Genomic DNA, 22,085 nt, shown 5'->3' with positions numbered 1-22,085 from the left:
GGCAAAGCTCAGAGTTTTCTTCTTCTTTTTTTTTTTTTTTTTGTTCTCTTTTCTTCTGTATTAGGGATTGAACCCAGGGCCTTGCACATGCTAGGCAAGTGTTCCACCATTGAGTAAATACCCCCATTTCAGCAGTTTTCTTGAATCTGTCATTTCTATTTTATAAAGTGTGTTGGTTGGGCTCTTCCAAGCTTTTTTGGTCACAAGTTCAAGTAGACCCAGCTCAAACTGAGAACCTGGGACATTCGGTTTCAGTCAGAGAATACTTAGCAGATTAGTAGCTGCTTTTTTTTTTTTTTTTTAAAGGGGTTGTGTCTTGTGGCTAATATGGCAAGCAGTATTGTTGTGTTGGAAAATTCTCTGAGTATTCTGGCAGCCACTAACTGAATAATTCCTTCTGGAATTCTACAGGAATTCTGTTTGACTACCAGAGAGAAAACATGGAGCGTGATCTACATGTCCCAGTATTATTGCTCTACATGTGGCAATCTCTGAAGGTGAGAAACCCTACTGACATTAATGGGACAAAGAAATGCAGGCATGCAACACATGAGCTCCATTATAAGCCACAGAATTACATTGAATTTTCCCAAGGGTCCCTTCCACAGAGCCATTTTCACTTTCCTTCTCACTGTGAATGCATCATATAAATTGAATTTGGATATGTTCTTACCACAGTACCAGGTGAGATAGTGAGTTGTGAGCCAGTATCTACAAAACTATGAAGTTAACTGCCAACACTCCACAAAGTTCTCCTGCATACCCCAAGGGATTACACAGTAACTGGTCTCTTTGGAGGACAAACAGATCTCAGGCCCACCCTTAGTCACCTTTCATCTTAGAGCAAATGAGGTCAGGATAAAGGTGGCATCAGGTGTAGGGAGGCAGAGAGCAGCTTTCTGCCAATAATAGGCACATCTGCTTTTAGTTCTGAGCAATGCAGTGATTACTCATGTTTTAACCTAACTCCAACACTGACAAGCACCTAAAGCACATTATAAGGTGGGCCATGATCACTAGCACCACCTATTTAGCTTTGGAGAGTCTTTGGTTCAGCAATCCTAAACTTGACTTTCACAGCAGGAACTCTGTTATGGAGTCTATCTTAACAGGCATTTGCTGCCCTGTTATCATGACAGCATCTCTTTAAAGCCTGATTTTAACATAAGGGATAGAGAAGTTTTCCAGGGTGATGAGCTGACAGTTTTTCATCCTCCAGTGCATTACCTTCATCAGGAGTATAGATGCAGTCCAAGGCAATGAGGGCCCAAATATTTACTTAGGATTTCCACAGGGGTGTGTCTATCTCAGAGAAATCTCCCTGACAGGGCCAACATTCCTCTATAGCAGTAAGGACCTACTGCAAAGAACTTTGAGACCTTTTGCTATCTGGATAAATCTGAAGTTGGAATGACAAACACAAAAGAATGGAGGAGGGGCTGAGTCAACAGAGAGCCCAACTGTCTGTTAACCAGTGCTATGCACCCGCCTTATCATCTCCCCAGTGAACCAGCCAGAGTCTAAGGAGTCACTAGGTGTCTGACCACAGTGATTGAAATTACTTCCCTCATGCTCAATGTAGGTGTGTGTTTCTGTAAATATTGTCAGAACAACTGGGTCTGAACCTTCCTCTAAGCCAGGATGTGTCTTCATACAAGTTGAAACAAACCACCATCATTTCTGTGCTGGTTCCTCAAGCCACAATTTTCCAAGAGTGATGACAAGAGGGCCTGAGGAGTCCTGCATAGGAATGTCGATGGCGGTCAGGAGAGAAACTCAGAGCTTAGGTAAAGTGAGTCTTTTATATACAAAGCATGACCATCTTTTGATCTGGAGGGACAGACTCTATCTTCCCAGGCAGTGTACTACACAAACACTTGAAAAGACAGCCAAGAACAAAGGGCAGCCAGTGCCTCAGAAATGTGAGGGACCTGCAGAGAATTATTTCCCAATGATTATCTAATGGAAAAAACGTCTAGAAATTCTGCTTATTTTAGAAAGTCTAAACAATATTGTTCAATTTACTTTTACAAAACCTTTCTAACCATTACTGTATTCTATATACTCTGTTCTATAGGTAAAACGTGTCTTTTTCTTGAATGCACTCTGTATTGCCCAGCTTCTTGTACTACAGAAAAACAAAAAACAACAAAAAAACAATTTTCAAACAAAAATTAAAATCAGAAACCTAAAATTCATGTGTTCTTAGTTACAAACAATTCTTTTATACTATGGCTATTGGAATTTTTGATAGGTCACCTTTTAAATTATTTAAATTCTGTAGCACATTTATTTATTGTTTTCACAGCAAAATAGCACTATAAAATGTAGTTTTTCCTTGACCCAACATTCTTAATTACTTTTAATAAATGTCACCTATTAGCCAAGAGATAAATGCCATTGTCTTTAAGTTTCTAATAGATATATTCTACATATACCAGTGATCCCTCTTCCTCCCATTAAGATCCTGAACTAAACAGTCAACAGACCAAAGTAGACCTCTATAATTCAAATGTCACACTGCAATTTCAAACTGGCAGTCTTCCTTGAGTTTCATTTTACTTGCCAAGGAAACAATGAAGTACTTATTCTGATGCCAACAGAACTGTGGGAAGAGACTGAGAGATTTGTATTCCCTGAATTTTTAATCTGCAGAAGAGGACAACTACAGTTACCAAAGTGGCACATGTTATTATTTTAATAATCCTATAATTACACACCTAATAGAATCTTAGAATATATGGTGTATTTGTAAAAAAATCACTTCATATGATTGCAAAAATGATAGTAAATCATCAAAGAGAATCCTATCTACAGGATTTAAAGTGAAATGAAAACAAAAAATGAAATCAACAAAAATGTCATGATGGTACTTTTGTGCATGATAGATTAATGATAAATATAATCTCAATATTATATTCTCCTTCCAGGGTGAAAACTAATCCTTCCCTCACATGACTACCTTGTGATTTGCAACAGCAATTCCTTCTTTCAAGATTCAAAAGTTTTCACCTTGGTATTCTTAGCATCTTTAAATTGAATAATCCCAACACTGACTGCATTGAACCTCTTCCAACAAAACCCACAGTTCTAAGTCCCCTACAATATATATACTGAATAAGTAGGTCTGAGGCTAAGTGGAGAAATTTGAAGTTTTAAAGAAGTACCAGGAGATTCTCACATTTAGGTGAATTTCAAAGAGTTTTAAGCCATTTTTTTTTCCATTCATATATATATATGATATTTAATTTTTTTTTTTATTGGTCGTTCATAACATTACATAGTTCTTAATACATCATATTACACGGTTTGATTCAAGTGGATTATGAACTCCCGCTTTTACCCCGTATACAAATTGCTGTATCACATCAGTTACCCTTCCATTGATTGACATATTGCCTTTCTAGTGTCTGATGTATTCTGCTGTCTGTCCTATTGTCTACTATCCCCCCTCCCCTCCCCTCCCCTCCCCTCCCCTTTTCTCTCTCTACCCCTTCTACTGTAAATCATGTCTTCCATTTGTATTCTCTTGACTTACCCCTCCTTACCTCTTAAATGACATTTTGTATAACCCTGAGGATCGCCTTCCATTTCCATGCAATTTCCCTTCTCACTCCCTTTCCCTCCCACCTGTCATCCCTGTTTACTGTAAATATTCTTCTCAAGCTCTTCGTCCCTACCCTGTCCTTGTTTACACCCCTTATATCAAAGGAGTCATTTGGTATTTGTTTTTTAAAGATTGACTAGCTTCACTTAGCATAATCTGCTCTAATGCCATCCATTTCCCTCCAAATTCTATAATTTTGTCATTTTTTAATGCAGAGTAATACTCCATAGTGTATAAATGCCACATTTTTTTTATCCATTCATCTATTGAAGGGCATCTAGGCTGGTTCCACAGTCTTGCTATCGTGAATTGAGCTGCTATGAACATCGATGTAGCAGTGTCCCTGTAGCATGCTCTTAAGCCATTTTTTACAGTCCTCAGGATACCATGTCATATTCACTTTATAGCAATGACTGCTAAATACAGAATACTGTACATGGAGGATTTTACATTTTATTAGGTATTGAGTTGACACAAAGACTATGTATAAAATAAAGAAACATAGTACATAAATACTGTAACACTACCATTGATCAGCTTAAATTCAAGGACACAGGAGTATTGCTCCACTCAGTCCCCCATCGGAGCCTCTTGACTCCATTTCACTCTCTGACCCTTCTGAAGGAATTCTGATCAATTGTTTCATTCTTAGGTTTTTTTTTAAAAAAATAACTATACTTTTATATAACAGTGTGTCAGTACTTTTACATTTTTTTCTATTAAAAAACAATCTTATACATGAGTGTTATGGTTCGTGTATATCAGGGTTTTACAAAGGTGTTTACCAAGAAATAAAATCAGTGTATCAGCTTTACTATATAGTGCCAAATAATTTTTCAAAGTGGTTGGGCCAATTTATTTTCCCATGTGCAGAAAATAAAGAGTTTTCCCTTAGTTTACCACCTTCCTGAAACTGAAAACACCTGATGTAAGTCAATTCAGTAGGTATAAAATTGTATTTCATCTTGGTTTTTAATTTCCACTTCATGATTGATTGTTGTTAGTGTTAGGCATCATTTGCCACTGAGGTGTCTTCTGTGACACACCTGTTTGAGCCCATGGCCCTTACACAGTCTTTTCTCATTAGCTCATGAATATGCTCTTAATATAATTCTCTTTCAATTACTTATTTTTCAGACATTTTCTTCCAGCTTCTGCTGTATCTTTTCACTTTCTTAAAAGTATTCTTTTGATAAATGGAAGCTCTTCATTAATTCTAAGATAGTCAGTTCTCTCAATCCTTCCCTTTATGTTTTTGTTTGCATAAGTGTCTCATTTTAAGGAACTATTTCTTGCACTGAGATAAAAAAGACACTCAACACTGTCTTCTGAATATCATAGTTTGGCTTTTCATATTTGAATAGTCAGTCCATCTAGAATGGAATGTTGGTATAAATTGAGACGGGGGATCATTTCACAATGTTTTTTTAAATGGGAAAAGCCAAACATTTCTTTAATGATGCCAAGTGTTATCTATATCACAAATCAAATTTTCCTATAAGTGAGGGGTTGCTTGTGGACTCCTTGGTCAATTTGTACATTTCTTTGCCCTATGGTCTAAATTACTAAAGTTTAATGATCATTACTTCTCTTTTAAGGTATGTTTTAAGAAATGTTGTGCTTATTTTGGGTGAATTATTCTTCCATATATTTAAGCAACAATGTACTAAAGTCTATTTAAATATCTTTTGGGATTGTCTTTACTAGAATTACACTAAATATATAATCAACTTGAAGAAAACTGACTCAATTAAGCTACTGAATCATCCAATGTATAAACAATATTTCACTGTACTTTCATACAAGCTTTTTAAAATGCTTCAATTAAAGTTTAATTTTCCCCACAAAGTATTGGCCATCTTTGAGTTCTTTATAACTTATAAATGGTTAAGTTATAAATTATATTTCCCATTTATAGACACATTAAAATAGATATTATATTTGTATTAATTATGGATCACGAAAACTTGCTGATGTCTTATTTCTAATAGTTTAGGTAGTTTAAAAGTTTTGTAAATGATCATTCTCATCACCTATTAAAAAACAACCTTATATATGAGTTTAAGATTATACATGAATGTAACAACTTTTATCCTTCTTTTCCAATTTGTTTCTTTAATTACTTCTTCATGCCATTTAGTACAATGTCAAATACAAGAAGTGACTGATTTTCAAATGTTAATCCATACCTGCGTTCCTGGGTAAACCCAATCTGGCTATGACATCATCTTTTTTATTTGTTTTAGATTTAGTTTGTTAAATGTTTGTTTAAGCTTTTTTGTATTATTTTTATGAATGGAATGGACCTACAATCTTCTTTCTCATCATTATCAGGTTTCAGTACCAAGGTTATACCTAATTACCTCATACATCTTACACACTGAAGGTTTCACTGTATTCCTGGCATCAAAGCTATACTAGTCTTGTTTGTATGTCCTCTGAATCTATTATATGTTAATGGAGATATTTATTCCAGTTTGATATAATGGATAATAAAATGATTTTGAAATTATCCTTTTTTTCTTCTTTCTCTATATTTCCTTTTCTTTCCCTTCTTCCTTCCCCCCTTCTTCCTACCTCTCTCCTTTCTTTCTTAGGCAATTTGTTATTCAGTGTTTTATTTCTGTGAATTTTGTACTTTGAAACTATAAACTCATATTTCTTGAAACTTTAGCTTTTAGATTTTGATAAATGTGAATGCCCCAAGGAAGGATATGCTTTTTTACTCCCTCCTGAAATACAGAATACATTCAGGTTCCTTGTGATAATGATTTCTCAGAGTTCATTTTTCTTCTCTCCCACTCAGCATTAAGATTTGATATTGGTAAATTTACATGCAGCCCTTGGATGGTAGTTTTCTATCTACAATGAATTATGGCCCATGACATTCTGGCTTTATGATGGGGTTCCCCAACTGGACATCCCATTTTGGACATGCCTTGAGTTGTCTACATAACTCAAAGCAATACCAATTAAAGAAGCATCATAATAATTAAGGATAAACAAGGTAGAATGATTAAAAGAAGTCAGGCATAAAAAAAGAACAATTTTGTTCAAGTGACATTCCAGAACTGGCAAAATTAATCTATAGTGTCAGAACGCAGACTGGTTGCTTCAGGCTTAAGAGTGACTACAGAGTCACATGAGGTTACTATTTGGGATAACAGAAATGGTCTACATCTTAGTTGTGTTAGTGGTTGTTTACCAAACTGTTAACTTAAATACACTTAGAATTGGTGTATTTTATCATATATAGATTACTTCTCATTAAATATGATTTTAAATTAAATTACACCTTTAAGATCTGTGCACACTATGTCAATTTTATTTTAATAATTCCTTTTAAATCCCTTAAGGATCTGGAACTCCAGAACTCAATTAGAGTTTTTACCATACTTAGTAGCATCAATAACAGTTTAAAATGAGTGAGCCATTATCAAGCCTGACAAATCCTCATGATAAGACAGCTTTAGTACATTAATCCTTGGTCAAGTTGTCATTCAGTCTTTATTGCTCATGAAAATGTATTTCTATGCTTGAAGGCTATTTCTAAGTTAATATGCTAGGAAGGAGAAGAAGGCCACTTTCACAGTATTGATCTTGACATAATTTAGGCTATTCTCACTATTCTGTTTCTATGGTGGGTTTATTCAGTTATGACTAAAAAGAAGTCATGTCAAGCTAAGTCACTAAGTTGATATTTTCAAAGTTCCAAAATTTTCAATGGATTAAATGTACATAATCATTTTTTTTTCTGATTTCACATGCCAAGGATTTCAACATAGTATGACAGAGATAGGGTTTTCTTCCAAATCCCTGGTCTCTCAAGACATTCATAATGTGATGGCAAACAAAAGGTCACAGAAAGAGCTAAATGTAGATTATTTCTTTAGTCCTTTCCCTATCTCCAATCTCTATCTTACTAGGTTTGACACTGATTTTACTCTTGTATTCTATACCATGTATTGGGTTTCAATTCAATTCAACTTCCTGGTTTCCCCTAATCTGCCTGATGCTGTGCTCATCCCTGAATGTACTAAAGATCCACAAACCACTGTTCTTGAAGATATGATAGGCAATGGAGGAAATTTATAGGTAAAGATATAGATATACATAGTCCTATTGACTCATTAAAAAATGGGCCCTTAACTTAGCTGAGAGCCCAACAATTTTATGGAGAAAAATTTCTTTATGGAGAAAAGAAAATATCTGGAGGAGATGAAACCTAAACAGAACCCTGAAAGGTGAATGGGATTTAGTGAGTATTCAAGAGCAACAAAGAGTGGGTAGTAAATGGCTTCAAGGTAGAGAAAACAGGAAGAGCAAAGGCATGGTGCAACCAGGGAATCCCTATCCATGGGAAGATAAGTTGGCTTCCTATCCTAATAAACTGATTCTGTGACTTTTAGTATTTAAGAAATTTCTGATAAAGAATTATATTCAACTTACTGGAAAAAACCAATGTTTTTAAGGCTAGAAAAATATTGTCATTTGTGTTTTTGTTTCCATGTCATCTTTTTAATACTGAAAGCTCTGTGGCTCATCCATGTAATATAGAATTATTCTAGCATGATTTCTAAGGAGTTTTAATAAAGTCTATAATTTCAAAGGAATTTAATAGTTTTTGTTTTTGGTTTGGGGATTTTTGGTTTGTTTGTTTTTGTTTTTTGGTAGTTTGTATCTACCTCAAGAAAAAATAATACCACAATGTGGAAGCTGAAAAGAAACTAATAAGCAAACATATTCAAGTCACAGGCATTATAATTTTACACAAAGAACTGAGCATGATGGCACATGTCTGTAAACTCAGGAGGCTGAGGCAAGAGGATTGCAAGCTGGAGGTCATCCTCCATAACTTAGTAAGACCCTGTCTCAAAATTAAAAATTTAGGAGACAGGAAGATGGCAGAAGCAAGTGAGGCAGCAAGTCCCAATCTCCTCACAACTCAGAAAGGAGGCAGTGAAGGAAAAGCAGAATTGAGAGGGAGGTGACAAAATAAATGTTCTAAGACACTATATTACAAAGTCTGAGACCTGGAGAGACTGGAAAATAGGTTACCAGAGTAGAAAAGAAACTTAAGAGTCCCCTAATCCCAACCAGAACCTGGGGACGAGAAGGGGGAAGGGACAAAGAGAGAAAGCCAGGTGGAGGTAGAAGGGGGGATTGAAAATCTCTTAAGCTCACTTGCTAAAAAACATTTGGAAAGACAGACAAAATTTAAAATGTGATGGTAAAAGAAGGAACCTTATAACAGTCCATAGCTTAAAATGAAATCGTGAAAAGAAAGCCATTTTGAGGAGTCCTCAGCCAACTAGTCAGTTACCCCCCTTAAATCTTTCCATGCACAGGCAGCCCAAATTAAACCACAGGGAAGGCCCCTGCAGTGAGACATTGTAATAGTTTGGCCAGAAAGAACTAGATAGACCACTACTAGCCCAAAATGCTGAAACCCCTCTCCCTCTGTCTTATCACAAACAAGGGGAATGGAAGACGGGGCCCTGTGCAGGGAATTACACCTAACCCCACTCAGCCTCTGTGACCCAAAAAGCCTTGTGCAGCATGCACTCGCTGAACTCAGAGACAGCAATGAAGCAGCTTTGGCCCCCATGGAAGAAGCAGATTCCCCAGGCCCAAATCGTTGACATTGGGGCAGGCACTTGCAGAAGACTAAGAGGGCAGCTGCCTGAACACCCAGTGATAGAGATACCCAGTAGGAAATCACCAGAGTCTGTGCAGGAAGAAGAGGCTGATCCTAACCTTAACTGGTGCCTAGTCTGACTCATGATCACAACTGGCAAGTGAAAGGGCATTGTTTGGATACTGGCAGGATCTTACATCAGACATAATCAACAGAGAGAATCATACCTGCCATTCACAAACTGGGGCAGTGGAGTCCAGGTAAACCACCAGAGACCCTTTATAATAGTAACTCATAGATTTACAATGGCCAGGGAAATACTTCTGTACCACAGAACACCCACAGAAAGCTCACAACCAGAATTCCTGCACTCACAGATCAATATCTTTACTACTATGAAAAGAAACCTATGGGGGAAGTAGGTACATGGTCACCCATAGCAATCACAGGGACACTTCAGAGTCCGCAACCTGGACTACTGCATACGATAGAAATAACCAAGTTACAGCACTGCACCCTCCCAGCAGTCAAACCAGAAGCTGCTGGTAGGAGGTTCATATCAACTAGGGAACTGGTTGCTGTGCCCCTGCAACTCCGGAGAGATCCACAACCAAAGACTGATGGATATCTGCTAAATGTCTAAACCCCAATGAAATCCAAACTAAGAATTTTCTTCACCTTGACATGGGTTACTATAAATAATTTAATGTCAATTTTGATCATATAAATAACTCTTTAACTTGAATGATATTTGTTAATTCAATAGCCCACACTGTACCTGAATGTATTTCATCTAATGATTTAAAGCATTAATTGGATTTAATCTTCCTATCTTTGTTTTCCTGGGTCTAATTTATACTTGCTTCTCTTATCCCTTATTCATCCACTTGCATTATCTGTTACTACCTCAAATATTAACCATTCATCTATTTCTCCTTTTTACCTTGGTGTAAATTATTCTTTTATATTCGTTCCCTCCACCCCCCTTCTCACACTCTTTCCCTTTTCTTTTTGCCTAAGCTTTCTTCCTCCCTGCTTTTAGATCTCACTTAACAGAAAGATCCTTAAAACAGAGTAAATAGCTCAAGAAGAAATTGTGGAAAGAAATAATACATTTATTACATTTATCAACTAATTATTTGACCTATTTCAGAACTTTAATAGAGGTTTATACTTGAATTTGAGGAGCCTTAGAGAACAATTACAACATTTGTATTTCTTATCAAGGATAAACAGAATAAGGCATGGCTCTGAAGTGATTATAGTAAATAGGATTCAATGATATCCCTTCAAGTGGTGCTGATATTGGAATTGGAGGTCACACATTCACTTAAATTATCATAATCTGAATGGTCACCTAACCCAGGGCTCCTAAAATAACAAAGCTCACAAAGTAGTCCTTTAGTTAAAAGAAGAAATCAGGGTTGGGGATGTGGCTCAAGTGGTAGCCTGCTCACCTAGCATGCATGAGGCACTGGGTTCGATTCTCAGCACCACATACAAATAAAATAAAGATATTGAGTCCATATAAAATAAAAAATAAATATTTTTAAAAAGGAAGAAATCAGAACTATACCAATAGATGGGCAGACATACAAATATGAAAAAACAAAGGAACACACCATCCCAAACAGCCCATAACGTTTTAACAATAGACTTCATTGATACCACTGTGGAGGAAATATCTTCTTTAGATAAAGTTCACAGTTAAACTGTTCCATGAGGGCTGCAGTTGTAGCTCAGTGGCAGAGTGCTTGCCTCGAATGTATGAGGCACTGTGTTCTATCCTCAGCACCACATAAAAATAAATAAAATAAATGTATAAAACCACAATAACATTATCTTAAAAAAACTGTTCTATGAGCTAAAAGAATACATAAAGAATAAAATTAGAGAGAAAATACAGGGAAATGAAAGATCAGTTCAATAGAGAGATGGAGATTCTGAAAAAGAATCAAACAAAAATTCGTGAAATTAAAGAAGCAATAAACCAAATTAAAAATTTCATGGAATGTATCATCAATTGATCAGGCCACTTTGAAGATAGATTTTCAGACCCCGAAGACAAAAACTATATAATTTTGAAAATAAAGTTGATCATAAAAGATATTAAAAGATCATGAACTGAAAATTCAAGATATCTGGGATAACATCAAAAGGCCAAGTTTAAGATTCACTGTGAAACACGAAGGCTCTGAAATACAAACTAAAGAAATGCACAATTTTTTCAATAAAATAATATTGGAAAATTTCCAAACCTTAAGAAAGAGATGGAAATTCAAATACAAAAGTTATCCAGGACTCCAAATAGACAAAATCATAATAGATCCACTCCAAGACATATTATCATGAAAATGCCTACCACACAGAATAAGGATAGAATTTTAAAAGTTGCAAGAAAAAAAAAGTGTCACATTTATAGGTAAACCAATCTGCATTGCAACTGATTACTCAACACAGACATTAAAAGCCAGGAGGTCTTGGAAAAATATATACCAATCTCTGAAAGAAAATGGATACCAAGCAAGAAAAGTTAAGTTTCAGAACTGAAGAAGAGATAAAAATTTTCTATGATAAAACAAAAGCTAAAAGAATTCAGCCTGCAGTACAAAAAATACTTAATAAAATGTTTCATGAAAAATAAAAATGAAAAACAACATAAGGAGAAATTATATTAGAAGAATAGTCAATTAAAGGAGAATGAAGTCCAATTTAAATATAAGAAACAAACCAAAATGACAGGAAATAAGAACAATTTCTCAAAAATAACTGAATATAAATGATATAAACTCTTCAAACAAACAAAAGACAGAGGTTAGCAGACCAGATAAAAAAACAAGAAACAACAATATGCTGTCTGTAAGAGACTTACCTTACAAGTACAGACATTCACAGACTGAAGATGAAAGGATAGGAAAAGACATACCGTTGAAATGGTACTGAAAACAAACAGGGGTAGATATTCTTAGATAAAGTGAACTTCAAGCCAAGATTAATCACAAGAGACAAGTTACCTCATACTGTTTAAGGTAATCATAAATCAACAAGATATCATGGTCATAAATATTTATGCCAAACAACAGAGCATCTATGTATGTCAACAAACCCTTCTCATCATTAAGAATCAGATCAAAAAACAATAATACTGGGTGACATTAACATGCCTCTTTCACCACTGAATAGATCATCCAAACAAAAACTAAGAAAAAATGCTACAAAACTAAAAATTACAATTAATAATATGAAACTAATAGATATCTGCATAATATTTCATTCATCAACAACTGAACTTACTTTCTTCTTAGCAGCACTTGGAACATTTTCTAAAAATAGACCATATTTTAGGTCACAAAAAAATCTTAGCAAATACAGAAGAATAAGAGATAATGCAATACATTCTATCAGATCATAATAAAATTAGAAATCAATGATAAAAACCATGCTAACACCTGGAGATTAAATAATACACTTTAAAATGATGAATGGATAGCAGAAGAAATCAGGGGAGAAATAAAAAAAATCTTAGAAGTAAATAAAAATAGTAATACACCATATCAAAATCTCTTGAAGAGTACTAAGGCAGTACTAACAGGAAAGTTCATAGCAGTGAGCTCAGACACCAAAAGAACAGAAAGATACCAAATAAATAATCTAACATTATACCTCAAAGTCCCAGAAAAAGAACAAGAAACAGTAAAGTCAGATGAAGACAGGAAATAATTAAAATCAAAGCCAAAATTAATAAAATTGAGATTAAAAAACAACATAAAAGATCACCACAACAAAAAGGTGGTTTTTAAAAAGATAAGATTGATAAGCCCTTAGCCAAACTAACCAAAAGGAAAAACCTCAAATTAACAAAATCCAGGACGCAAAAGCCAATATCACCACAGATGCTACTGAAATCCAGAGAATCATCAGAAACTATTTTGAAAATTTATATTTTAATGAGCTAGAAAATCTTGAAGATATTGAAAAATTCCTAGAGACATATGACCAACCCTAACTGAACCAGGAAGATACAGAAAACTTAAACAGATCAATATCAAGTAATGGAATTGAAGCAGCAATCAAAAACCTTCTAACAAAGAAAAGCCCAGGACCAGACTGATTCTCAGTGCAGTTTTATCAGACCTTTAAAGAACTAATACCAATCCTCCTCAAATTATTTCATGAAATAGAAAAGGAGGGAACTCTGCCAATTTCATTATATGAAGTCAGTATCACCTTGATACCAAAACCAGACAAAGACGTATCAAGGAAAGAAAATGGGGGGGGGGGGTTATAGATCGACACAATATCTTTCTTTTTTAAATAATTTTTAACAGATATTTTATTTTTCCTTTTTTTAATAGCTTTATTTTATCTATGTATTCATTTTTGTGTGGTGATGAGGATCGAGCCCAGTGCCTCATGCATGCTAGGCAATGCTGTAACGCTGAGCTATAACCCCGGTCCAATGCAAAAATTCTTAATAAAATTTTGACAAACCTCATACAAAAACACATTAAAAATGAAAAAGTGGGTTTTGTCCCAGGGATGCAAGGTTAGTTCAACAAACAGAAATCAATAAATGTAATCCACCATTAAACAGACTTAAGGACAAGAATCACATTATTATCTCATTTTATGCAGAAAAAAACATTTGAGAAAGTGCAGCACCCATTCATGTTTAAAACACTAGAAAAACTAGGGATAGAAGGAACTCACCTCAACATTGTAATGGTTATAAGTGATAAGCCCATGGCCAAAATGATTTTAAATAAAGCAAAACAGAAAGAATTTCCTATAAAAACAGGAACAAGAGAAGGGTACCCACTTTCACCATGCCTACTCAACATAGTCCTGGAAACTCTAGTCAGGGCAGTCAAGCAAGAGAAAGAAATTAAAGGGATATGAATAGGGAAAGAAGAGCTCAAATTACCTCTGTTTGCTGATTATATGATCCTATATTTAGAAGATTCAAAAAACTCCACCAGAAGACTTTTAGAGCTCATAAATTAATTCAGCAAAGGAGCAGGATACAAGATCAACACCCATAAATCAACTGCATTCCTATACTACAATGATAAATCCAATTAAAAAGAAATTTGGAAAACTTTCCCATTCACAATAGCCTCAATATAAAATAAAATAAAATACTTGTGAATCAATCTAACCAAAGAGGTGAGGGGCTTCTACAAAGAAAACTATTGAACACTAAAGAAAGAATTGAAGAAGAACTTATGAGATGGAATGATCTCTCATATTCTTGGATAGGCAGAATTGATATTGTCAAAATGGCAATACTACCAAAAATGCTATACAAATTCAATGCAATTCCTATCAAAATCCTGATGACGTTCTTCACAGAAATAGAAAAAGCAGTTTTAAATTCATTTGGAAAAATAAGAGACCCAGAATAGCCAATGCAATCCTTAGTGATACAAGCAAAGCAGGAAGTATCACAATAATGAGTTTAAATTATACTACAGAGCTATAGTGACAAAACACACATAAATACCAATGGAATAGTATAGAAGACACAGAAACAATCCCACATAAATACATTTATCTAATACTGAGCAAAGGTGCAAAAAACATATGTTGGGGAAAAAATAGGCTTTTTAAGAAATGGTGCTAGGAAAACTGGAAATCTATACATAATAGAATAAAATTTAACCCCTATCTCTCATCCTGCACAAAACTCAACTCCAGGTGGATCAAAGACCTAGGCATTAGATCAGAAACCCTGCAAGTGCTAGAAGAAAATGTAGGCCCAGCCCAGGAACTCACTCCTTAACAAGCCTCTTAAAGCACAAGAAGTAAAATTTTAAAAAAAATCAATAAGTGGGATGGCATCAAATTAAAAAGCATCCTCAGAGCAAAGGAAACAGTTAAGATCATGGAGAGAGTCAAGAGAACAGGAGAAAACCTTTGCCACCTGCTCCTCAGATAGGGAATTAATATCCAGGATATACAAAGAACTCAAAACACCTAACAACACAAAACCAAATAACCCAATCAATAAATGAGCAAAGAAATTAAGAAGACACTTCTCAAAAGAAGAAATATGAATGGTCAACAAATATATATAAAAAAGTTCAAGGACTAGCAATTAGAGAAATGCAAATTAAAACTACATTGAGATTTCATCTTACTCCAGTCAGAATGGTAATTATCAAGACTACAAGTAATAATAAATGTTGGTGAGGATATGGGGGAAAAAGCACACTCATACATTGCTGGTGGGATTGCAAATTAGTGCAGCCACTCTGGAAAGCAGTATGGAGATTCCTCAAAAAAACTAGGAATGGAACCACCATATAGGCCAGCTATCCCACTTCTCAGTATATATCCAAAGGATTTAAATATCAGCTCATGACAGTGACACAGCCACATCAATGTTTATAGCAACACAATCCTTCATCAGATTAATGGATAAAGAAAATGTCACACACACATACTAGAGTATTACTTAGCCATGAAGAAGAGGGACTTTATGGCATTTGCCAGCAAATGGATGGATCTAAAGACTATCATGCCAGTCCCCAAAACAAGCCAGACCCAAAAGGTCAAAGGTTGATATGTATTCTCTAATATGTGGAAGCTTATCTAAAATAAGGTAGTGAAAATATATATATAAACAGATCATCAGTGGAATAGACAAAGGGGAATGAAAGTAGACAAAGGAGAATGAAGGAAAGGGAGAAAGGATGAGATAGGGAGAGTCAGTGGAATAAATCTGACCTAACTTTCCTATTTGTATATTTGAATATGCCACAGTGAATATCACCATCATGCATATTCACAAAACATTAATTAAAAAAAAAAACTGGCCAGGCACAGTGGCACATGCCCGTAATCCCAGCATCTCGAGAGGCTGAGGCAGGAGGATCGTGAGTTCAAACCCAGTCTCAGCAAAAGTGAGGGGCTAAGAAATTCAGTGAGACTCTGCTCCTAAGTAAAATACAAAATAGGGCTGGGGATGTGGCTCAGTGGTTGAGTGTCCCTGAGTTCAATCCCTGATACCTGCTTCCCCTGGCCAAAAAATAAAAAAAACTGTAAGTAAGATAGAAAGATCAGTAGAGTAAGGTAGGGAACAGGAGAAGGGAGGAGGAGAAGGAAAGTAGAAACACTGGGTACTGAATTAGAGCAAATTATACTCCATGTTTTTATAATTATGTCAAAACGAATCCTATTGTCATGTATAACTAAAAAGAATCAATAAAAAATTCAAACTTTAAAAAACACAAATAAAAAATTTTCAAAAAGGAATGGGGATATAGATCAGTGGTAGAACACCATGGCTTCAATCCCCCGTATCATAAATTTAATAGATAAGCAAATAAATGAAACAAAATGTAATTAAACAAAGAAAATGAGCTATAAGAGATGACCTGGTTTAGATGAAGTTCTTATTCTAATTCTATTTTGTTTGATCCTATCATCTTCCTGTGTTCAGTGTTATAAATACAAGTTATATCCCTAGACCCTACCTTTAAAATAGAGGAGGCTGTCCACCTCCTGGGGATAGTTTGAGAATGTGTATGTGTGTGTGTGTGTGTGTGTGTGTGTGTGTGTGAGAGAGAGAGAGAGAGAGAGAGAGAGAGACGTGTACACACAGTTGGCTTAGGCTAGATCAACCATAGACAGACTTCCAGTATGTTTTCCCAGAACCTTATGGCTTTCAGTTTCAATAACAATGATCATTATTATAAATTTGAAAATCATAAACCAAAGGATATAATTAAATTTAATGATTTTTAAAGATCAAATAAAATTGAAGTCTCTGAACAGCTATTTAAGAGATTTTATTTTTCTCATTTTCTTCAGGCTCCTCTTTATCACCATCAACCATTTTGTCATTTAAACACACTTGACCTCCATTTTAAGCTCCATTATCTCTATTACTGAGATAATTTCATTATTTAAAGTGCAGTACCTTTTTAGATGTTTTGGTATGTCAACCCTTGAAATCAAGCAAATAAATAGTGCCATAATTTAAAGATACATACTTAGTGATGAAAAACTAAAAACTTTGTATCAGAACATTCTTTTCTTTAAAAAATAAATATTGGACTTAAGGACAATATAAATCACTATATACACTGTATTATGTAACCAACATTTAGCCTTGATATTGGGTATCTTTTTGCCCCCTTTAACTTGAATTAACAAATTTAATTTGAAGTGTTAGGAATTAAAAACAAACATGGTTAAATATTAGGAAGTGAGTCCAAACCACAGAAACTGTAACTAAATTATATGCCATTTCATAATTAAATATTTTTTCAAATCATTATTTTCAAATTATTATTCAACACACACACAAAAACATAGCTCTAGAGAAGTTCTTCAGAGCATAGTTAATAAGAAACAGAATATTTAATTCCACACATGAAGCAGGAAGGTTAAAAAAAAAAAGCATTATTTACTATCAAAAAAATAAAACAAACCTTAAGGACACAGTTGTTATTGTTATTGCAGTTGGCAGATACTCCTTGAAATTCAGCCACAGTGTTCTAAAATGGTTGACAAAAACAATTAAAGAAGGCTTCCCCAGCCCCTCAATAGAGAGAAAAAGGACCAAAAAACACTGAAGTTCAGGTGCTTGCTGTAACACACTGTCAAATATGAAGAGGATGCTATTGGACCTTGGTAAGATACTCCCACTCTGTTTCAAATATCATGGACACAGAATATGGTCCATTCACATTATTAAATTGCCATCCATAAATAAACACAATCTTGCGCACACAACACAAGCTGTTTTCAACCAGGAGCAGCAAACAGCATGAGTTAAATTTAATGTAGTCCCATGAATGTTTTTCACATAAAAATTACAATCTTGTGAACCTTTTAATACTTACACAAATCACAGCATCTATTAAAATTTTGCCTCGATTGTTACATGTGAACACAAGCAATTGAAAGACATATCTGTGGAGGTAGCTGCTTTAAACTGTATCAAATACTTCAAAAGATTCTAAAAATAACACTATTGTGATATTGGTATAATGATACTAATTTTCAGTAATGAAAACAAATTATAAAACAAAAAGCTGTATTTTAAGAGAAGGGGCTTAAGTCTCCACAGTGTTGATTAAGCTTGCTATGAACTAGACTAAAGAGATTTTTAAAATGTGACTTATAACCACTAACTTTACAATATAATAAATATCATGTTTTAAAAGAATATTTTAAAAAGCCAAATAATCACATAATTTTAAAAAAGGTATAAAATTATTCATTTTAATTTCATGACCATATTCATTTTCTAATTCAAAAAAGGGGTATAGCACCATTTGATACTATATTCCAACCTGAGCCCACAGCAGTTAAAATTATATGCTTTTTAACAGAAAGGTACCCATAAAATACAAACAGACCAGAAAAAATATACAACAGAATTATATCATCTCACTATTAAAAGCTAAAATAATAGTGTGGATTATGACAGAAGACTAGATGTTATAAAAAATTAAAATCTAGTTGAAAAATCTACCATACCCCCAGAATACCATGGCATAGTGCTGACTGTCTAAGGGGTTTACTGAAATCCTCTACAGTTACCTTTCAGATTGTTAGAAAGAAAAAGAAAAACAAATGCACAGTAATTCTATTAAATCCAGAAATGCAATCATTCATCACAGATTACTCAGATGTACATTAAAATTTTTTAGTGGTTTAGATTTTCATCTCCCTTTCTTTATAGGATCCTCCCTTTTACTTTTCGGCCTTCAGGCAGAGTCTTTGTACTACTACTACTTCTTCTTCTTTAATCAGAATGTTTAACAGAGAGTGAACAGAAACAGGAATGCAAATTAAAATGGAATTGGCTGTTTGCTTATTTTAAACTATTCCTAGTTTAAATATTTGGAGACAAAACAGAAAAAGCAGCAATTTAAATAGTTTGAGATTAACTATACATTTCAATTCTACTAGAGAATGACTTAGAATCTCCTAGAGCATTAAAGTAGATATATGTAAGCATAAGTAACACATGATAAGGTGTTATTCCTAAACATTCCCCCTCTTTCTTCCTTCTTAGAGTGGACCACTATACTCTTACAATTTCAGGATATACTGCTTATACTGTGATGTTTTCCATGTAGCCAATTCAGGCAAGCAACTTCCATCTGTCCATGTGACAAGTTCCAAATTAGAGTCAACTTTAGATGATTTGATCAAAAACAGAAGCTCTCTATCCTTTGGCAGACAATGTTGATCTAAGAACTGGCTCTGAAAATTAGCTGGATGAACTCAGTTGCTCTGTATCTAATTAGAGGTTTTCCTGGATAGGTCCAGGGAATGTCACAGGGGATATTATCAAATAAAAGTAATTCTAACTTTGAAATCAAAAGATGATTCTATAAATTATAAGGAAAGTTAAAAGCCAAGTGACTGATTACACAAATTCAGGGCCTGTTCTAACAAAGATATGTAAATTGATACATTGCTTAATTACATATAAAATTAAATCAATTATTCAATGACCATTTAACCATTGGATACTCAATATTCATTCTTCTCATTTCTGTTACTTTATGAACATTTTACTTTCCATTAACAGAGAAACAAAGTAAACAGAAAATTGAGAGAATATTCAAATCAATCAATTTTTTCAAATCAATCAATTTAATAATATTTGGTAGTGTTAGTTACAAATTTTTGAATCAAGTAATAACATTGGCATTCTTAATACTAGAGTGAATTATCATTATTTGTACAGATTTCACCTCTCCTCTGCACAGATGATTAAACTGGTTTTACCTGGACATGTTTTATTTAGTAACACACTGTGTTACACACAAATCAGAGAAGGATGAGAGAAAACTACAAAGGAAAACACTCTTTGACCCTCTCAAGAAAATGGGGGTTACTTGAAGTAACACAGTAGAAAGCTTCTGATTTCTAATTTCTGATTTCTAAGTTTAGTGAAAACTTCAATTCTTTTTTTCTGGTAAAACATTTGTGTATTGTTATTCTTTCCTTTAAACTCCATGAAGACAATACTTAGGGATTGCTGTCTAAAATATTCTCCAGGTTTTCAATTTCCCTGTTATTAAAAATACAGAACAAAGAATTATGGAACTTAAGTATTACTGGAAGCTCCATCACTCTAAACAGGAATCCTCATAAGATCTTTTGTTCCCAGTTACCTTGTGTGTGCCAGAATACGCAGGCCCGTTAGGCAAGTTCTGTACACTCCATTCAACAACAGTACTGAACAACTGCAGAGTCCAGTAGGCTTTGGGGCCAAAGACTTTACTCTAATACTAACTCTGACAGCTAAGTCATACCTGAGTAGGAGGGAACCTCAGCTGCTGCATTTCTAGAAAAAACAAAAACAAAACACCTCTTCTGAATGCTTTAAAGATTAAATGAGAACATGTAGGGAAGGCACCTTGTAAAGTGCCTGACACTATCAGACTTATTCCTCTTACTCTTAAAAATATTTGCTCACATGGAAAATTATCTTTAGTCTCTTTACAAAAACAGACAAATAAATCCATAACCTTCCATTTGGTATATGATATGATCCTAAATATATATATGTGAAATAAAAAATATTCTTTTTTTCATTTACTCAGATTATCAAATAGAGGAAAATCATATGCACATGCTCCAAAGAATAGACACCCCTCTACCTCCATATCTCTACACATGCTTTAGCTGCTTGAGTTGAAAACTTTGGGGATAAATGTGAAAAATTCCTCTAATAATTGGAGGAAACATGTAAATGTGATCTAAAAGTTTTACTTGGGGAGCCTTAAAATCAGGCTATCTCACTTTCCCCTTTTTCTTGTTCAGCCTGGTGTCTTATTCTGTGTTTATGGAACGTTAGAAATTAGAAGGAATACAGCCATCTAGCCCAATCCTCAAACCTGAAAGCCAAGAACACTGAGACACAGACAACAAAGCCTGGCCTCCTGCCTTTCCACCACTTGATGTCACCGTACTCCCCTCAACTTCATCTAAAATCTAAGGGAGTGGGGAGGTAAAAACCAAGACTTCAGTGACTGATTTGACAATTCTAAAACAGGCTTGCAGCCAAGCAAATCAACATCTCTAATAAAACATAAAACAGTGGAGCAGAGAATTGAAAACTAGGTAAAGTGCAAGCTCAAATATTTGAAGAAACCACTTTTTAGTTTCAAATTTTGAGATAACATATTTCCATACTTAATATGTCAGTATAATTAGAAAAAAATTGTCTTTTCAAGCAATCACAGAAAGAAAAATACCCAATAAAGTAAACAGAATTCTAAGAGACTATTCATTCATGAAGAGGCTTTCTAATGTACTATCCTTAATTCAAAGTTAATTGATATACCATTCAATTTCCTACTACAATAAATGGAGACTACATCCTTGTTATACTGCAAACACATGAAAACAATATATATTTTAGTTAAAATATCCCAGATTAAAAATACATGAAAAATATTTTTAATAATTTCTATGTTCTGGCTAGACACCAAAAAAAGTTCTGGAAAAGTAATATATTTAGATGAGTAGAGGTTGAACACATGAAATTTCACTGTGCTTATATTGTATCAGCTGACACAAAGAAGAATATTTGTTTTATCTGAATATTTACTAGTTGATGAAGTATGAAATACTACAACTAAATTGTTGATGGATTTTTTGACAAGTCAATATGAAACATATGCATGTTTGAATGTGTTTATAATAAAACATGTTGTCCCATCATATCAATGTACATTTGGCACTGACATTGGAAATACACCAGCATCTGTATTACATTACAACACACAAGGGTTCCGGAGAGCCGTTTTCACTTGGGGGTTAGCTTCTATTCATTTAATTGATCTTCTACAGAGAGCAGGATGT

The 22,085-nt window shown here is 34.3% G+C and overlaps 1 protein-coding gene across 1 annotated transcript in view; it reads right to left on the bottom strand.

Annotated features, from left to right (window-relative positions):
• Ppp1r9a (protein phosphatase 1 regulatory subunit 9A) overlaps positions 1-22,085 on the bottom strand; it is a 293,369-nt gene that overhangs the window by 68,493 nt on the left and 202,791 nt on the right. Inside the window, exon 6 of the mRNA XM_026391574.2 lies at positions 17,684-17,749. Within this exon, the coding sequence (XP_026247359.1) occupies positions 17,684-17,749 (66 nt within the window). The remainder of the gene's footprint in view (positions 1-17,683; positions 17,750-22,085) is intronic.

The sequence above is a fragment of the Urocitellus parryii genome, chromosome 3 (genome assembly GCF_045843805.1).
Source record: "Urocitellus parryii isolate mUroPar1 chromosome 3, mUroPar1.hap1, whole genome shotgun sequence".
NCBI lineage: Eukaryota > Metazoa > Chordata > Mammalia > Rodentia > Sciuridae > Urocitellus > Urocitellus parryii.
The sequence above is the reverse complement of the archived record's forward strand: the minus strand, read 5'-3'. Positions and strand labels throughout refer to the sequence as shown.